We start from the raw sequence: 20,687 nt of genomic DNA, 5'->3' as shown, positions 1-20,687 counted from the left end.
CGAAAGGGATGGAGGAATCAAACCAGGGTTGGCCGTGTGCAAGGCAAACACCCTACCGACTGCTATCTCTCCAGTCCGGGATGCAGTAAACATGTAGAAAATAGTAGAAGATGGGGCGGGGCGGGGAAAGTTTCAAAATAAATGGGCACTGCACTAGGGAACTATGGGATGAGTTTAACCTAAGAATCATTAGAGTTTCCAAGCAAGAGGAAGGCAGTTTTGATGAAGCATCATCAGTCAAAGAAACCAGAGCTGAGAAGGTCCTAGAGTTGTGCAGTGCTTGCACTCAAATTCAAGAGGTTCAGAGAGTCCTGGCAAAAAAAAGACATCCAGATAAAAATACTCCAAGATACGTCATAATCAGAATGATGAAAGCCAAAGAAAGAGATAAAATACTGAAAATTGCAAGATAAAAAAAAAGGAAATATGAAGGAGCATCTTTAAAAGTCACTGCAGATTTATCATGTGAGACTACAGACCGACCAGAAGAAAATGATTGGGTTGGGTTTGTTGTTTAAAGATGCAATGATATGAAAACGTCACTAAGAATACGCTACCCATCTGGACTATCTCTTAGAGTTGAAGAAACAATGAAGAGCTTCATGGATAAGCAACAACCCAGGAACTCCATAGCCTTGAAAACATCAAAGGGGCAAACTCTACAAACATGGAACTTACACAAAATGATGGCAAAAAAAATTGAAAAATTTCCTTAATGTCAGTCATCTTACTCAGTATCAGTGGCCTCCTCCACAACTCCAGAACCTTCTCGGCTCTGGTTTCTTTGGCGATATACTTCATCAAAACTGCCTTCCTCTGGCTTGGAAATTCTAATGATTCTTAGGTTGAACTCATCCCACTACTAGTGTACTGTCCATTTATTTTGAGACTTTCCCCCTCATATTCTACTGTTTTCTAAGATGTTTACTTCATCCCATCTCAGCACCATTTGTTGATGAGGCTCCATTTCAAATATTTTGCTCCTTTATCGAAAATTAACCATACAGAAACCTTTGTTTATCCTAACTGCTCAAATGTGTCTATTGTGCACAGCAGAAAATAGGGTGTTGGGTCAGTCACAGGCAAATAAGTGAATTCAGAACCCTTCCTTACACCTTGCACAAAAATCAAATAAAAATGAAGTAAAGACCTTTATATCAGACCCAATCAAACTAAGAAGCTTCTGCAATACAAAGGAAGTGGTGACCAGAATAAAAAGATAGCCCACAGACTGGGAGAGAGTATTTTCCCACCAGTCAGCTGACAAAGTATGATATCCAAGATATTTAAAGCGCTGGTAGGATTTTACAAGTAAAAAAACAATTTACAAGAAATGAGGGAAAGAGATGAACAGAAACTTCTCAAGGTAGACATAAAGATGGCTCAAAGGTATACAAAAAAAGGTTCTGACTCATCATCAGGGAAATGTAAATCAGAACAACAATGAGCTGTTACCTCACACCAGTCAGACTGGCACAGATTGCAAAGAACAGAAACAAATCAGTGTTGGTGACAATGTGGGGAAAAAATAAAACCCTCATCACAGCTGGTGGGAATGTCTACTTGTCCAGCCTTTTTGGAAAACAATATGGACACTCTTTCAAAAACTTGGAATTGAGCTTTGTATCAACCAGCAATCTAACTTCTTGGAATATACTCCAAGGATCCAAAAGCACAGTTCAGAAAAGGCATTTGCACTCCTATGTTCATTGCTGCACTATTCACAATGGCCAAAATCTGGAAACAATTCTTGTACAAGAACAGATGACTGGATAAAGAATCTATGACACATATACACTATTGAGTACTTGTCGACTGTAAGAAAGTTGAAGTCATGCAGTTTGCTGCTGTGTAGTTGGAACTGGAGAGTAGCATGCAGAGTGAAGGAGGGGGACAGGTGTGGAACGATCTCTCCATTCCATGGGTCGTAAAGAAACATAGTAGCGAATAACAAATGCTTCAAGGCATTAGAAACTAAGAAGCTGAGACAGAAAGGTTGGGACAGTGGTGGAGGGTGTGGTGCAGGAATATTTAGTGCATGAAAGTCTACCATTGACAGCACTGTCAACAGAGGTGCCTAAAATAAACTTTAAAAAAGAAAATGCAAAGGCAAATTTTTGCAGAATCACTGAGAAAGAGGAGTGGGTTTAAACAGGTATTACAAGTAGTTTGTTCTGATTGGTGCACCCAAATAGGGCAGTAGTGGCAATGAATGGATTTGAGGGTGGGAGGTGAATCTGGAAGAAGAAAAAAAAACCTCGTGTTGATGGAATTCAGTGGAGAAAAAAAGGAAGGTCTGAACTTGGGAGGAGACAGGAATAGAAGCTACAAGATTTGGTGTACAGCAGGCTGTCCAGGGAGGCTCTCTGCAGGCATCATCTGTCATGTCCATTTCTCATTGGACTTCATGTTGAATGGCTGAAGTCTTTCACCAAAGGAATGCAGGTTTGAATTAACATGAAAATGAAGTTGTATTAGATATTATGTAGGACTTAGAATTCTTGTAGGACATCAACAGAGAGATGTTCACTAGCTAATTATATGCATAGGTCTGACATGCAGGGAAGAATATATGAGGCAATAAAAACACCAATTCTGAATGCAAGATCCAGTTGTTTAAAATACTTAAGATTTGTATAGACTCTGTGTGTGTGTGTGTGTGTGTGTGTGTGTGGACTCTTAAATAATATGTTAATGGGAACTGTTGGTAGAATTTTAAATGACTGTAGCTCCTGGACTTTAAGAAAAATATTATGCCCTGCCACAGAGGTGGGTTGAGGGGGGATGGCGTGGGGGGTGGTGGTGAGAGGGATACTGGGATCATCGGTGGTGGAGACTGGACACTGGTGGAGGGATGGGTACTGAGCATTGTATGACTGAAACACAAGCACAAGAGTTTGTAAGTCTGTAACTGTACCTCACGGTGATTCACTAATAAAAAATTTTTTTAAAAAAAGAAAAATATTTTATTCCCCACCTGAAATCTGTAGTACTAGTCTGGGTTTCCCTCTTTTGATAAGAGGAAGGTAGATATTATCATTTATTCCTTTATTGCTCATATTTTCTAAAAGAAAATTCCTCACATTAAGACAATTACTCCCATTAAAACTAATGAGATTATACTAATTTTTAATTTATACTAATTGTAATAATACTAAATTTTAGTTGGTAAATATACTAATTTTTGAGATTATACTAATTTAAAATTCATAAGAAATGATAATGTAGTATTTTAGAATAGCAGTTTAAGCAGCAAAATATTTTAGTTTGTTTTATTAAGTAAATAAGAAATTATCAGGTACCTTACGGCCTGAAATAATTCATTGAAATTGCTAATTCTGTCAAAGGAAGTTCAGGGAGAAAAATGTAATAAAAGGAGATATTTAGAAGTTGGATACTCAAGATTTTGTTGTATCTCATTTCTGCCACTTGCTACGATACTTAGGCCATCACCTTTCAGATACACAATTTAGTCATTTGGAAAATGAGAGCAGTAGCTCGGCTACTTCTGAGGCTCACTCACTGAGTTGCAATGACAAGAAATGGGAGGCACTGTTCCAGGCCTGGACCATAGCACTGAAGCTTATACATGGTCCTGCCTGTCATGGAGTGGAGAGTCTTGAAGATTAGAGCACAGAGTGCAGAGAGGTAGTATGAGAATGCTCTGTAAACTATAAAGCACTGAAAACATGATAGTGATTCTTGCTTCAAGGACATTTTCTTCCTATGGAAGGCTTTAGTCCCTTTTCTCATTTAAACAGTAACTTGGTGAGGAAAAAATGTGTGCAGATAAAAAGAAGTTGTGTCACAGATATTAAAACCCTTCAGAAAAATTAACCTAAGATGGATCACAGACCTAAACGAAACTCTGAGATGCCAAGAAAAATGACATAGTGAAAATCTAGATGACCTTTAATATAGCTGTGGCCTTTAAAATACAATGCTAATGCTGTAACAACGCTAAATGATAAACTGGACTTTAAAAGTAAGTCTTCTGCTCTGCAAATACTATTCAGAAAATAAGGGGGAAAAAAACAAAACTGGGAGAAAATTGTGGAGAATTCATTCTGATGAAGAGCTGAATATAATATAAACAAAGCTCTCTTTCTAAATAATTGAATAATAAGAGATATCTGACTAGATCAGAGGAGGTAAGGTAGGATGCTGGTGATCGAACCTGGGTCAGCCGCATGCAAGGCAAGTTCCCTACCTGCTATACTATCTCTTCAACCCTTTAAAATACGAGTTTTTAAGTAGGATTTGTAAGATGAGAGAAAATCCAGGGGTTAAGCTGCTATTGCAAAGCACAAAACTGACCTTGGTTTGATCTCCAGCAATTGCATATTGGCCCCTGGGCACCACCAGGAGTGATCCCTGAGCACAGACCCAGAAGTAAGCTGTGAGTAAACCTGCATGTGAGCCCAGTTTTTCACCAACACCTCTCCCCTCCCTCCAGTGGCATTTCTGTCAGAGAGGATAAGATGCATGCCTCAGAGCAAGCAGTTGTTAAATGTTTGTTGAATGAATAACTCAGTGATATTAGGATTTGGAAAATCAATGGAAGCAACAGATAGCAGTTCCTATCTTACTGCATTTTCAGAAATGTTAATTACAGGTTAAGAAAAGTAGAGGCTCTGTCTCAGACATGCTTACAAGAAAGTAAGCTTGCAAATGCTTACAAATCATCCATGCAGAAAAGTTAACGGAACATTTAAAACATTGATTTTTAGAGAGCTCCAAAGTGACCACTGTCATCCCAGATTTCAAGACACAAATCAGAGGAGCGTGTGCCTCTAGGAAGTGTGAGGCACGGTACAGAGTCTAATGTTTCTGATTTTAAACGAGGTAAAATTCTAAATGTAGAAGCAAATACACAAATGGAGTTAACTAGGGAAGCAAGTGATAAAACCCAGGTCCTGAGATTTCTGCCTCTGCATAAAACTTGCAAAGTGGGCGTCAGATTTCTCCGCAGTTAACGTGATGGCGAACAGCTTGCTGAATAGTTCTCGAAGCAAGCAATTATCTAAAAATTCCATGCTAGAGTATTTTAAAATTCTCTCCCCTCAGGTCAATTCCAGATACATGTGAATATCCCTAATAAATTTTCAAAAAGTCCACAGGCCTCCGACTGTGACATGTTGTTTTGACAGTGATTTGCACAAAACTCCACGTGTTGACAGTAATGGGTGCGGGTGCGGGTGCAGGGGGCTGCTTCAGCAGTTTTGAGCAGATGGCCCTCTCCATTCATTTTCTTCTCTAGGCAAACATGCCGAAGACATATTTGGTGAGTTGTTTAATGAGGCTAACAACTTCTACATCAGAGCAAATTCTCTTCAAGACAGAATTGATCGCCTTGCTGTCAAAGTTACCCAGCTGGATTCAACGGTGGAAGAGGGTAGGTAATTGTGTTGCATGAAAGCAATGAGCTAGAAGTAATGTTGACAAGAGGGTAGTAATTAATTGCCGTTAATTACTGCTTTTTCCTTGGGGTAGTATACAGATATTTTATCTTTTTTCCTGGAAGAATAGTTGGGGGAGGGAGGGAAACCTACAGCATTGGGTTAATTAGTGATGTAAAGGTTTGGAACTTGTCTGTCTCATCTGCCAAAGTCTTCTTTAAAATAATTAGAGTATTTGCTTTTTAAAAGGACTCTTTGAAATACAGTTAATCTTAGAAATCCTAATTGAGCTTATTGAGTTATTTTTAAATATACCATTATCTAAAAACAAACCAAATCATTTCAAAGATGCAGTTCAGCTCCAAGATGAGTTTGCATGTGAAAAGCAATGGTTGAGGTCTTTACCTGCTCCTCATCTTTGGGTGATGCCTGGAAATAATTGTGATGACTGTGTTGATTTAGCTTTTTCAAAAATGGCATGTACCAAAGGCCTTTAGGTCAGGGCTTTAAAATAACCACAATATTGAGAAATTCTGTGCAGGAGCTAGTATTCATTTTGGTATTGTATCTTGAAGTTGTGTTGATTTTAACAAAATTTAAACTAAATTTTTTTTAAGATGTCTTTTATTCTTTAGCTTTTGAATTAAATATTATTACTGGGAGGGGCAGAAATCTGCAAAAAAGATTAAGATATATGCCTCTTGGTAGATATTTGAGAAAACCTACTCAGGTTGAAAATTATTTTTACCTTTGTGTAATGATAGTTATTATTACTATTACTATAGTTACTATTTTTCATCGCATTAAAATGATGATTGCATCATATTTTTTGTATTAGATCTTTAATAGTCATGCAGATTTTTTAAAGTAAAGATTCGACTTTTTAAAGAATTATATTTTTAAAAATATAATTGTAAAATGTGGCTGTCATTTAAAAATGCATCTCATTGTACTGCCTTCCATGACATGGACATTGTAGAAGAAAAACCCTTAATGAGAAAATCTGGGTTCTGTATTGATCCCTCCTTTTTTTTTGAGTTTTCTTGGAAAACTCATGCCCCAACTCTCAGCTTACTCGGTCAAGTCAATTAAGGGACCAGGATTTGCACCTAAGCAATAGCACAGGAGTAAAGCGCCTTGCAGGCGGATGACCCAGGTTCGATTCCTCTGCCCTTCTCGGAGAGCCCGGTAAGCTACCAAGAGCATCTCACCCGCTCGGCAAAGCCTGGCAAGCTACCTGTGGCGTATTGAATATGCCAAAAACAGTAACAAGTCTCACAACAGAGACGTTACTGGTGCCCTATCAAGCAAATCAGTGAGCAAAGGGATGGCAGTGATACAGTGACAGTGAAAGTTTGTGGAAAACTTGAGTTAGTATGTGGGATTTAAGGTCTTACACAACACAGAAATAAGTATAATCAGCCCTGGTTTTCTTCTTCCTTAGTATAGTTTTGTACCATGCTAATTAATTTCTAGAATGATATATAGAGAGAAAAGCTTTCATAATCTGCTGCCTATGGGTGGGGTTTTTTTTTTTTTTTTGGCTTTTTGGGCCACACCCAGCAATGCTCAGAGTTTACTCCTGGCTCTACACTCAGGATTTACTCCTGGTGGATGCTGGTGATCAAATCTGAGTCAGCCATGTGCAAGGCAAATGCTCTACCCACTGTACTATTGCTCCAGCTCCACGTTGCAATCTTTATGTAATGTTATTATCAGGAAAACTTAATGGATCTTTTACGTAAGTTTTTCTTGCAGAACTATTCCTGCATGTAGTTAAACTGGTATTAGATATTTGATTTATTTTTTACTTGCTTTTTTTTTAGAGTAACAAGTCTTTATAGTCATACATGCTGCTTATACTCATAACCATATTTATGTAGAATTTATGAGAAATGTTAGAGGTATTCTAATATTATGTATTGTGTTGATGAAATAGTCTGGGCACTACAAAAGAAGATAAAACATGATTTGACTAAATTTCATAGAAATTCCTATTATTCATGAGGCCCATGCACTTTAAGCATGGCTTGAAGTGAATGTATAAGTTCTTTAAGCATGGTTTTAAGTGTGTAATCAGACTTTATTTAGTTATTCTAGAAGAGGTTTATGATTGTGAGTCAAATTATACTTATTTCTAAACAGTTAAAAAAATATTTCCAAATAACTCAACTTGGGGGACTTTTCTCTAAAGTGTCACTACAGGATATCAACATGAAAAAAGCTTTCAAAAGTTCCACAGTCCAAGACCAGCAGGTGGTTTCAAAGAACAGCATTCCCAACCCTGTGGCTGACATTTACAACCAGAGCGACAAACCGCCTCCTCTGAATATTCTTACCCCATACAGGTAAGACTCCATCCATTCCTGGGCCTTGTCAGTACATGTGGGAGGGAGAGGTTGACAGAGCTGTGGAAGCATGTTCTTTAGACACTGAAAGTGTTAAGTACATACCTAATGAAGTTGGTATTGGTACAGGATTCTTAGCATTTCCATATGTCTGTCAACATATAATGTTACTAAGAGGAGTATGAGATAGCAATGTCAACTTTAACCTGATATTTTGGGTAGATATGGACATACTGCAGAGCAACTTTGTATGTGGTTATGTTATTCTTATTCAAAGTCAGCTTCTAAAGAAACCACATAATTCATTTATAATGCAGGGAAATAACAGCATTTCAGCACTGCAGAGACACTTGTTATATAATTCAGAAAAATTATTCTGCAGTGTGAGAGGCTTCTAGGAGTGAGTATTCTGTACTCTGTAGCCTTAACAGCTTTCTGTTATTATAACATGGTAGGACACATTGTTCGGACCAAATTTCCAAGAAAAAGAATGAAAAGTAAATGCTGCTCAAAATGAACATTAAGAAGTGGGAAAAGAAAAAAGAAAAAACGCTTTTTAGAAAAGATCTCTTTAATCACTATTTTTTCCCCCATTTGGTCACTTTCCCCCACATCTCCCTGTTTCAGACACTTCCTTACTGCCCACTTTGCCCATTCCTGTGGGCTTAATCCTCCCTTGGGGGATCAGTGGACGTGGCTGGGGCTACTCTTCACTGCCGGGTCACCCCTGCCCGAGAGACATTGTAGAATCCAGTGAGTCCTTCTTCGGCCACAGCCCTCGTGGCCTGTTGGTTCTTCTCAGAACTCCTATTCCTTCACCAGGCCCAGAACTAGAGACCCGAGCACCACCTCTGTGGATACGTGCTGGTCCAGCCACAGTTCAAACTCCAGCCCTTCTGTCAGTACTGACACAAGTTTCTCTGAGGAAATGTTGCAGAGCTTGTGGAAGCTGTTGGGAGAGGCCATAAGGCCACGTTTTTCTGTGGAGGTTTTTTCTTCTGGAGATTTTATCATTGAAAAATCAGTGATATATGTGAATTTATCTCATCTAATGTTTTACTGAAAGGTCTGCTTTTGTTCAATATCTTTCCTTTTTTTTCCTCTTCCTGAAATCATATCCTGGGCTTCACATGTGCCAAGACATGGATTTGCCCCTGAGCTCATCCAATGCATAGATACTGGTTAAAACACTGCTAAATAGAGTGGTTAATCACAGTCATTTTAAACTTGACTATTCATTTACATGTCACTTTTGGAATTGTGCTGTTTCATCAATATTGGTTTTATGATAAGTGTATAAAAGCTTGAAATATTCTGGGTACCACAGTAATCATTGAAGCACTTGAAAATGAAGTGGTTGGGGCCAAGGAGATTGTACAGTGGGCAGGGCACTTGCGCATGGCCAACCAGGGTTCAATCCGTGGCACCCCATATGTGGTTCCCTGAGCCTGTCAGGAGTGATCCCTGAGTGCAGAGCCAGGAATAAGCCTCGAGTACCACCAAGCGTGGCTTCAAAACAGATATATGGTTACAGGCAAGTGAATCTTCCTTGTTTTATGCCTACTATGAGTGTAGAGGTTTGCCTTTTACTACATACTGAGCCCCAATGCAACCAGAGCCGGAGTAGGTTGAGGGAGAGTGTATTATTTACAGTGAGTCATTGATTCAGGGAAATTAATGTTCTAAAGCTCCGCTTTTCCATGTTTGCTAACTGGGGAAACTGTGGACCCCAGGTTCCAAGCCCTTGGAAATCGAAGAAATTGTGTTCATTTACTGCCAGGCACTTTTGCCTGTTCTTTGAGGGTGAGAACATGCTGTCCCACATATAGAAAACGGGATGAACACCCTGCCTGGGGTGTTGGTACCGAGCTCTGGGTCACTGAAGAATGAAAGGTTCTGCCTCATGCCCAGTAAGGGACCTGGATCAGCAGAAACCACCCTCTGGGGCCTGCTGATTCCAGTTCTGAAATATGGTTTCTTTCCAGAAGCTTCAAGACAGTGGCCGGACAGGAGTCCATCTGCAGCCACAGGTGAAGCTGCAGGGCCACGCCCAAGTACCCACACCCAGCTACTTAGCCACTTAGAAAGTGCTGTGGCTCACACCTCTCCCCTGTCATCTTCCACCCCATGGGCACTCTGCTTCCCTCCTAGTTGAATTTATCAATAATTAGGGAAACCCAAATGAGAAAAGGGAACCAGGGTCTTTGTTAAGAGAAAAAAATTTTTTCTGTTGAAGAATTGTGGTGGTTGAGCTTTATTTAATTTATTTGATTTTTTTTTTTGAGTCACTGTGAGGTACATAGTTGCAAAGCTGTTCATGATCGGGTCTCACTCATACAATCCAATACCCATCTCTCCATCAGTGTCCATTTCCCACCACCCGATGACCCGTTTCCCTCCCCCCACCCCTCACTCCCCACCCCTTGCAGCTATGGCTCTATGGCAGACACTTCTCTTCCTCTCTCTCTCCCTCTCCTTTTCTCCCTCCCTCCTTCCCTCCCTCCCTTCCTCCCTCCCTCCCTCTCTGTGTCTCTCTCTCTCTGTCTCTCTCTCTCTCCTGCCCCCCCCTTAGTTGAGTTTGAATTTTAGGCGTATGATATTTCAGTACCAATCCCTCCACCAGTGTCAACTTCTTTCCACCAGCGTTCACACATTCCCTCCCAACTCCAACCTGCACTCCTTTCCCTCCTGTCAACTTGACAGGCACATTACCAAGTTTCAGTGGTTATAGCTTAGATCTCATTTTTTCCATGTTGTTGGATATATGGCTATACCACTCACCCACATCACCAGTGTAACTGAAGCCCTTATGCCTTTCCACCGATTGCTTCCTATTCTCTTCTTCCCTTTTGATTTGTTTCCTTCTCTGTCCTTCTCTCTAAACACAGTAATCTAAGCATGTCTCTTTTATTGTAGTACACTTATTCATCCAGTATTTTATGTACAACAGATAAGTGAGATGATCTTGTGTTTGCCTTTCTTCTTATGGCTTACTTCACTCAACATGATATCTTCCAGTTCCAACCAGGTTGCAGCAAATTGTATGATTTCATCATTCCTTGCAGCTGCATTCCCTTATGTCTGTATACCACTTCGTCATTATCCATTCATCTGTCATCGGACACCTAAATTGATCCATATCTTAGCTCTTGTACTGAATTGCTTGCTAATTTTCAATCTAACAATACTGAAGTTCCAGAGGAGAGGTGAAGAACTATGTATCCATCTCCATGCAGATCTGAATTTATAGTCATTTTAACAAAGTGTTCTGCCTATATGTGCACCTTACCAAACAAGCAAGTGTCACAGGTATCTCAAGTGCTTTAAATGCCTCCTGTACATTTTATAATCTCAGAAGTTAAATTGGCATCATGTCCATATAACGGCTTCTAACAGTCTTTCTTTTCTTCCCTAACTTGTGGTCTGTTGGCTTACAGAGATGATAAAAAGGATGGGCTGAAGTTCTATACTGATCCTTCCTATTTCTTTGACCTCTGGAAAGAAAAAATGCTACAGGATACAGAGGACAAAAGGAAAGAGAAAAGGCGTCAAAAGGTAAATTATTTTAGTATGGGAAAGGCCACATACTTGTGTAAAGGGGATTCTTGTTCAGGAACAAATCAATAAATTACTAAGATGATGGGTTCCGTGTTGATGTGTTTTTATAGGTTGCATTTTTATTTTTTTAATTTAATTTAATTTTCCAATAAAGTTGTTTATGATTTGTAATATTCAATATTCCATCACCAATCCCACCAACAGGTTTTATTTTTCACACGATGATGAGACAGTTTAATCTAAGAGTAATGCTCCTGTTGTTTAATAAATACTGAATTATTCACTAACACTTGCCTTTACATTAACAGAGCCAAATTTCAGTTTTGTTTTCATATGTATTTTGTAACCTTTCTGCTCTTGGGTAAAGCAGCCAGCATTCCATACCAGGTGTCGCTCTGTGCTTTTTAACCTTTTTTTAACCTTTCCGTTGTTGTTGCCACCGATCTGGAATTAAAGTCTCGCTGAAGTGTTGAGAGTGGAGTGAAGCGAGTGCGTGCTCTGCACGTGTGGGGGAAGACTCGGTACAGCAGGTGATCCCCTTCCCGGGGCTAGTGGTAGTGGAAGTCTGAGGGTTGAGAAGCAGCTGTCAGTCAAGTGTTTTGGGAAGGACTTAGGAGGGAGAGGACCAGAAACACGCAAGAGATGTGACTGAGCCACAGATCCTGGGCTCAATCCCCAGCACCCCCCAGAACCCCTCTCCGCACACATAGAGAAGAGGAACAGGTCATTGAAAGGCACGTTGACATTAATCCCCATATGTTTCTATAGTAACAGGCTTACCCTCCAGAAGCTTTTAAGAATGGTTCCTTTAAAATGGTCTGTTCTGTTATAAATGGCCTTCCAGCATTCCCTTCTTTATGATCCTTGCAGCAAAAACATTTCATTCAGTCTGCTTTATTTGTCCCTGTTTTTCAGGACTAAACAGCCTTGTTTGGTTTTTTCTTGGTGAAGTGCTCCCATGCAGTGCTCAGGGAGCTCAGGGGTCACTTTACGTCAGTACTTAGCTGGGCCCCGCTCTTGGCATTTTGGTGCTCGGACGTGGTGATTTGGTGCTGTTGGGGCCTGGCAGTGCTGAGGACCCACCAGGCCACACTGAGCAGTGCTGGGGATCGAACTGCATGCCCAGAGTGCTCCCCAGCCCTCTGCGCTACCACCCTGGGCTAAGATTTAATCCAGGCTTGATTATTATGTCTTCAAATTACTTGATTTTTAACCCCTTGGCTGCTTTATCTCATCCTACATTCCTCAGATACATACATCTAATACGAATTTTGAACTTATTTATATAATAATTCTTACTTCAGTACGTTGCAAGTGCTAGATAAACAGTGGTGAAAAGGGGCTGGAGCAATAACACAGCGGGTAGGGCGTGTCACTAGGACCACTAGGCTATAGTCATGGAACATGAGGTTACACCCAGCTGTGCGTAGGGGAAAGAAGGTGCAGCACTGGAGATCAAGCCACTTGGCTACTCCCCCTTCCCTAGAATGAGTTGTCAGGGGTGTTAGTTGGAGGAGCTCTGGGGCCACAGCAGGCATTGCCCAGGGATAACTCCTGGCTCTGCATTCAGGGATCACTCTTGGCAGGGCTCAGGGGTGTGCCAGGGGTTGGGTCCAGGTCAGCCTTGTAATAAACTTTTTCCTGGCTGTACTGTACAGACCCCTTTTCATTGTCTTTCCCCCAGAGAGCCCTTCTGAGTTGTGAGGGGAAGAGCAGGGACACGGGTGGGTCCAGGTGTGGAAGTAAGCACACTGTCGATCAAGTGGGGTCTCAGGGGAGGCACCTCTGGGGGTGGCTCACCCAGCTCCAGGGTGGGGAGTACAAATTGGTGGATTAGAGTTAAGCATGTGGGTACCTGTGCACATGGGTAGGAGGGCGTGCTGGAAGGGCAGAGGGCAGAGAGGTGGGGATTTCAGGATCAGGGCACATTTTAAGGAAAAGGAACTGAGAGTGTCCTGGGGGAGGAAACAGTTGGGCCCATTCTAGGCAGTTGAACATGGCTCAGTGTGGCTGGAATCTGGATACAGAACAGGTAGCATGCTGTTGGTGCGGTGTGTGTGTGTGTGTGTGTGTGTGTGTGTATTTGTGTGTATGTGTATTTGTGTGTGCACGCACATGCATGCACACTGTGCCATGTGCATACTGATGGGTGGATCTGGTGACCACCCTTGTCCACATCACAGCTCTACCACTTAGCCCCTAGCTATGTCTGCACACATCTTTAAAGTTGAGGGCTAGAGTGATAGTATAGTGGGTAGGACACTTATCTTGCATGCAGCCAACTGGGTTTGATTCCCAGCACCGCACCCTGTATGGTCCCCTGAGACCCTCCAGGGCTTGAGCACATGCAGAGACAGGAGTAAGCCCTGAGCACCACCAGGTGTGGCCCCAAAACAAAATAGAATAATCGAGGTCTGGGGAGAGAGATCATGGGGCAGAGCACGTGCCCCGCACACTCAAGGCCATTTATTTGGTCTCTGGCACTATGTGTTCCTGAGAACTCTGAGGTGAGGCTCTGTTGTCATCACCCCACCTCCATCCCCCGCCAGAAGCTCCAGGCCTAAGAGAGGCAGGGAGGCAGGCCAGCACCTCTGGGTCCAGCATCTCTGGGAGTGGCCCTGGGCACCCCAGCACTACTATGGGGTGACCCTCGTTAAAACTGTTTTAAACTAAGGAAATAGTTAATGGTTTAATACAATGGTTCTTAATTAGGAGCTATATTGGGATCCGTTGACTCTACTTGTTTTGGGTTTGGGAAAATATACAAATAATTTACTCCATTTGTTATATTCTCAAATTATAGTGAAGTACAGTAGTTTAGAAGATTGGGTGTGTTTTCTTTCCCTGGATGCCCTAACCACTTGTTAAGTCAATTATGTGTATTTTTAGCCCTTTAAGCATTCATAGACACAGTTGTACATATTTTAGAAAGAATTTGTATACACAAAGTTAGACTATGCATGGTATAAACTCATGCAGACATAGATATGTGTTGACTCAGTAAATATGTATTTCATTCCTTTAAATAGTTGCATACTGGGGCTGGAGCGATAGCACAGCGGGTAGGACGTTTGCCTTGCACGCGGCCGACCCGGGTTCGAATCCCAGCATCCCATATGGTCCCCTGAGCACCGCCAGGAGTAATTCCTGAGTGAAGAGCCAGGAGTAACCCCTGTGCATCGCCGGGTGTGACCCAAAAACAAACAAACAAACAAAAAAATAAATAAATAGTTGCATACTATTCTAAAATCTGGGTGTTTTATAAATTTTTTACCCATTGACCCATTATGGATGAATATTTAGGTTGCTTCTAAATGGTCGCTATTACAATACTCATGTGTAGTTGACTCCTGCAGAATAAATTACCTGGAGACCAAATGTGCACTTTTGATTTGGAAAGTCCTTCGTTTTGCCCTCCCCTCCTCCACCCCCACTTCAAGACTGCACTGATGGGTCCTCTATCCAGCAGACTCCAGCCCTGTATTTCCAATGAGCCCACCCCACCCCAGAGTCTAAATCTTGGGCATTACCCAACTCCCTTGATCTCTTTCTGTGTGCTCAGTGGATTTCATGCCCATTGCCTCAACCCCCTGCAAACAGCCTTGTCAGCTTGCTTCACTCCCCCTGTGAGCTGCCCACCCTCTTTTCCCCTCGCTCCCCAGAGGTGGTTGTCTGACTGCTGTCTTCCCTTCTGAGGGGTCTTTTTAATGTCCCCCAGGCATCAGCCCCCTCCTGTCCCAGTGCTCTCTCTTGCCCCTAGGAGGAAGCTCAGCACTGAGCTGCTGAGGTCTTGTCACCCCTCAGTCCTGGGAGTCATGTTCCCTATCATCATCAACCTCAGTTCATTTCTCCCAGCGCTGTGTTGTCTGTCCTCTCAGAGGATTGCCACTTCACCACACATCGCATCCCTCCTGCCACAGAGTCCCCCCCACTCACACCCAAGAACTCATCACTCACTGTTTCTCTCCCTGACCTGCGGGTGAGGCAGAGTTCAGCACATTCCATACAGGATACATGTTGCCCCACATTTTATCAGCAGAGCAGACATTTATCTGCATGGTTTTGTAGGATTCCCCGAGGGACTTCAGATCCCATGAAGACTGGTATCTGTCTATTTTTGTGGGGAGAGAGGCACACCCAGCAGTGCTCAGGACTTATTCCTGGCTCTGTGCTCAGAGATTACTCCTGATGGTGCTCAGAGAAATGTATATGGTGCTGGAGGTTGAACATTGGTCAGCAACATGCAAGGCAGTGCCTAAACCCCTGTGCTATCTCTCCATCCCCAGAGAGCTTCCTTCTTTATTTGCCATTTGTTATAAATAATACCCGGTAAGGTGCTGAGGACGTAGTAAGTACTTCAAGAGCACCTGACCTTAATCCTTGGCAGTACTACTGAGTGTGTACTCCATGTAAAACTGGAAATCCTATAAGGGAAGTACCATCATCAATGCCTATTGGTTCTCATCCAAATAAAAGGACACATGGACTTAGAGGGAAGCAGGAAAAACCATATGTAAACAAATAACAATCTTCCCTTATAAAGAAATATATGTATGTAGGACCCAAGAACTTACTGCATACATTTTTGCGGCAAAATTGAGCTGGACCAAGAATGATTCTTTGTATGGGAAGGTAAGTTTTGATCTTTTGTTGTTGTTGTTGTTTGGTGTTAAGCTAATTGCAGGATTAGCGTAAATATTCTGTAAGTTCTAAAAATTATTTTAGAAACCAGAAACAGAACATGAATTGCCTTTTTAAAAAAAAATTGCCTGTTGACAGCTTAGTTCAAATAGTGAAGTGGTGGGAGAAGATTTCTCTGCTTAGTATTGTCAGATATTTATCTATGAATTAGATTTTTAAAGGCTCAGTACATTTAGAACAAGCTAAAAACCTGCAGAGACTTCTTTGTAAATAAAAAATGGTGGTAGTTACAGTAGCTTTGTGTTACTTTAATAGTTGATTACCAGTTACTTTTTAGTTAGATGTGAGAAAGCCACTTCTGTTGACTCTTGAACAATGACCAGGGTGGAAATGGTTGGGAAGCTGATCCCTACAGTTGAAAATCCACTTATCATTGTAGAGCTTAATATACTCAGGTTGTGCTTCCTTGGATTTAGTCACCAAATATTTTTGGTGGTTGACTTTGAATGTAGATACCTTGGACAGGAAAAAAATATCTGTGTGCCTAAGCAGTTCAAACTCGTGTTGTTCAAGGGTCAACCATTGTGTTTGAATGTTCTTAACAGTTTGGAAACGGGAACAGCGTTCGTCTGCACACTGGGCTTGTTTCATGCATTAAAACTGCGTCTAACCTGCTCTTTTCCTTTCCCTCTGTCTCGCATGCTTGCTTTCTTCTCCTCGACTTCAGGAGCAAAAGCGCATAGACGGCACCACCCGTGAGGTGAAAAAGGTTAGAAAAGCCAGGAACAGGCGGCAGGAGTGGAATATGATGGCGTATGACAAAGAGCTTAGACCTGATCACAGGTTGTCTCAGAGTGTGTACCATGGAGCGTCTTCCGAGGGATCCCTGTCCCCAGAAACTAGGTGTGTGTGTGCATGTGTGCACGTGCGTGTATACATGCATGAGAGCAAAAGCCTTCAAGCAGTGCTTGGTGTGAGCGTGCATTGTAAATCACATATATGTATGCATTTTTTTAACTGTTGCAGAGCAGCTTTATTTTACATCAGGTTATTGTACGTGATTTTTCATCTCTCTGACACTGTCTCGTTTGGATAATCTAGACGTGTTTTAACATCAGTTCTAAGTTTGCTGCCTAATTGCTGCCTATGCGTAAACCATTTTAATTTTAATAATTTTGTTCCTTAGCTTTAGTGTTCCATTTTCTTGGCCATTTGCTGCCTGTGAATGTTTGGTAGGAGGTAATAGAGGTGCGATTGGAATAATTAATTTTTAAAAGCATGTTTTAAATGTAACTAAGCAAAAGGTAGGTAGGTTTGTTTTAATTAACTAATGTATTGTAATTTCAGGAGATGGATTCTGTTAAAGTTTAAAAAAATGCTAGCAATTAAGTGAAATTATTTTTTGCAGGTATGAATGATACAGCCACATTTGTCATGAAAGGAATTCATTGAACAATGGGAATTAATGAATGAATTTTATTTTATTTTATTTCTATTTCAGCTTTTGTAAAAACTGTTGCCTTCCATATATTTAAGCTATAAAGTCTTCAGTTGACCTCTAGCATTTGAATGGAAAATTCCATGATTCAAGAAAATTTCAAAAACAGCAACAACCTGGACATTCATTATATCTTTGTCCTTTAATAGTTATTTTAGCCTCTAATCACCTTAGTTTGTGGTGCAAATTCTGACATCAGAGGATACTTTATACTTGGTATTTTCAGAGCCAGTAAATATTCCTGCCCCAGATAATCTTAAAGTCATTGGTTGGATATGAGGCTGATTGCTGTGTTAAGCTGTTGTCTCTTAATACTAGAAAATCACTAAAGCTTGAACTAACCTCATGTTTGTTCAATCCTTTGGTTAGATTATTTCTCTAGAGGGTAAGAATGGTGATAAAATTCTGCTCATTCTTCTTTGCGTGAGAAGGAATGCTTAAACTTTATAACTCCTAGGATATCCAGTTTGGGGGTTTATTCTAACCAATTTAGTCTTGATTATTTACTCTCACAAAACATGTATTTTCTGTTACTCAATGTGTACTCTTTTATTTTAACAGGTGCAGATGGGAAATGCTTATTTTTTAATACCTCAGTTGGATGTTTGATATTCATTTTATCATATGTTCAACATTTGATAGAATATTAATGCATTCAGGTTGCTTCTTTTATTTTTTCAGAAAACAAATTAATTTTTATTTTTTTAGAAACAAAATAATTGGCCTGTATTTTTTCTCAAGTCTCGTTTTTTCAGGCATCAGAGAAATAGATCAGAATTATTGCATTTGGATTACATTCCTTAAACTTGTTCAGAAATTTTACTTTTGTATTCAGTTTCACTCATTTTTTCATTAAATATGATAGACTTTCTAGTTTGAAATTACAGATTTAATATTTTCCATAATCTTATCCAGAGAAACCAGTTTGCATTGTAATGCATTTCTCTTTGGTGATTTTTCTGTACATGTGTTTGTTCTTTCACAAAATTAGTCACATGCCTGATGTTTTCTCTTTTGATTTTTCTTATACTTATTTTCATTTTGTACTATTTATCAGGTACTGTTTAGTATGTGGATTCTGGTCATTGTCTCCTCATGGGGAGATCATTAGGATACTGGGTCATTTAAGTATCCAAGTTTTGTGGCATGTATATAAGCCATTTCTGTAAGAAAGTTGTTAACCTAATCCACAGGACCAAATTATAAATGTTTCCCCTCTCTGTAGATTAAATCAACAGGAAGGTCTGATTCTAAGTGTGAGTTGAAGACAAGCACACCAGCCACTTTGTTACCATTATTCAGGGAGTGTGATAGGTCAGCACCCAACTTTCCTGGTATCTTTTTCCTCTACTTCCAATCCCTGTGTCATAGTGCCCTCCTCATACCCTTGACTGCCCACCTGTTTATCTCCCAAGCCCTGGCTGGAGTGGGGTGTTTCATTCTCCAGCTGTATCTCTACTACTACACTTACTTCCTTCTGTTTCCATAACCATCATCACCCCTACCCATTGCTTTGAAGGAACAGATCTCACACACATACACACACACACACACACACACACACACACACACACACACACAATGTCTTCTGTGACTGATTTCCATTTTCCTGTGGCCTGAAGGACAGACAAGCATTTGTCTCTCGGTGATCACCAACTCGTTCCCCTCTTTTGCAGCCCCTTGTGATCACGGGAGCCCACCTGACACTAATCAGCTCTCTTTCCTACGCCCCCTTCCTCAAGTCCTGCCGTCTGGAGCTCTGCCGCCCTCATTTTCTTCAAGCAGGCCCTTGCTCCCTCCTCTTTCTGCTTTTATCACAAAGCCTCTTTATAAGGCTCTAAACCACGCCAAGCGTGTCCAATTTCTCAACCCTCCATTCCTCCAGGGTCCTTCATATTTTCGCTCTATGCCTTTCCTTTAGGAAGGCCGTGGCACACCCAGTGTAACACAGTGACATGGCCAGGCCCCCCTCATCAACCATTCCACAGTGTTAGGCATGTATATTTCCAAATATGTTTGATCTAAATACAGATCAGGTTCTTCCCCCATTAAGAATATTTTTAGCTCACTTGCTAGCAGTTTGCACATTTCAAAAGAGAACGCACCGTAATCGAGAATTTATATTGCAATTAAGAAAGGGGGGAATGAGTTATTATTATTATACTGCGATTAGTAGGGGGAGAAGAAATCTCTTCTCATTTAGAAAGCTTTTCTGTGCCTTGTGATGCTACGCTGAAGGGAGACTGCAGAGATGGAGATTCAGCGGGTGACTTAGCTGCTGCCTCCCTCCCTCCTTTCCTCCTCCCTCCCCACCCTCCCTCCACAACCTGTGTTTGCCTGTTTCCTTCAGAGAGAGAAACACAAGCTGAATCCTAACAGAAACCAGCAGATAAATGTGAGAAAAGTCAGAACAAGAAGAGAAGAGTGGGAGAGAAGGAAAATGGGCATTGAGTTTATGAGTGACGCAAAGAAACTGCAGCAGGCAGGGAGCACCAAAGAGGACAGAGTGTCCCGAGGGTTCGTCTCTTTGCTTCCTTGGACCGCCAGCCCCTGGGGCCGCACAGCCTGCTTTGCCCTCAGGAGAGGACGCACTGCCCCTTACTGACCTGTTCTCCCCGTAACCCAGCCAGGAGCACGACTGTGCCTTACTAACGCCTGTGGCCATGCAGCTGCGACCTGTGCCCCCTCGCAGGGCCACCCCAGCCCCCGCTCCCTGCCTCTCTGCGCTGCGCTCCACTAATCCTGGATGTTCCTTTCAGAGTTTCACACGCCACTGCGCATTCAAAGAAAATCACAGCACCTTATTGCAGCATTGGGCTTCTTCTTTTTTTTTTTTTTTTTTTTTGGCTAAATGCATCTCTTCTGTTGAAGAAAAACAATGAGTCGCTGGATTGCATCCCCGATTGCTTTCTCTCTTCTCCCTGTTCGTGTTTATCCAGTTCACCTGCCATTTGATAATTTCTAATTATATGCTGTCAGTTGCATTGCCACTGAAATCCTGTCTTCGACGCTGTTTTCAATTAAATGGAGTCTTGTCTGGTAGCCTTCTTGCTCAAAGGAAAAACAGATACTGGAATATGGTGAAGGGGAGTGGGGTGCGGGAGGGGGCTTGTTCTTTCCTGCTTGCCGATCTTTGTGACTTATTCCCTTCCTAGCTGTGAATCCAAATCCATGTAACACTGGTGCTTGCCGCAAAAGTCACTGCTGGGAGTTGCCGATGCTATCCTAGTCGGTAGCAGGGGA

General features: G+C 41.5%; 1 protein-coding gene across 2 annotated transcripts in view; it reads left to right on the top strand.

The window, feature by feature from the left end:
• The window catches only part of WASF3 (WASP family member 3), a 136,082-nt gene that overhangs the window by 106,722 nt on the left and 8,673 nt on the right, over positions 1-20,687 (top strand). The window contains exons 4-7 of one of the 2 annotated variants that reach the window (XM_055124601.1): positions 5,261-5,395; positions 7,594-7,747; positions 11,185-11,302; positions 19,795-19,961. In XM_055124601.1, coding sequence (XP_054980576.1) covers positions 5,261-5,395; positions 7,594-7,747; positions 11,185-11,302; positions 19,795-19,961 — 574 coding nt within the window. Of the gene's footprint in view, positions 1-5,260; positions 5,396-7,593; positions 7,748-11,184; positions 11,303-16,673; positions 16,850-19,794; positions 19,962-20,687 lie in introns of both variants that reach the window. The other variant, XM_055124597.1, reaches the window with a different exon arrangement.

This window comes from Sorex araneus, chromosome 1 (genome assembly GCF_027595985.1).
Source record: "Sorex araneus isolate mSorAra2 chromosome 1, mSorAra2.pri, whole genome shotgun sequence".
Taxonomy (NCBI): domain Eukaryota; kingdom Metazoa; phylum Chordata; class Mammalia; order Eulipotyphla; family Soricidae; genus Sorex; species Sorex araneus.
This window is presented reverse-complemented; position numbering and strand designations above follow the sequence as displayed.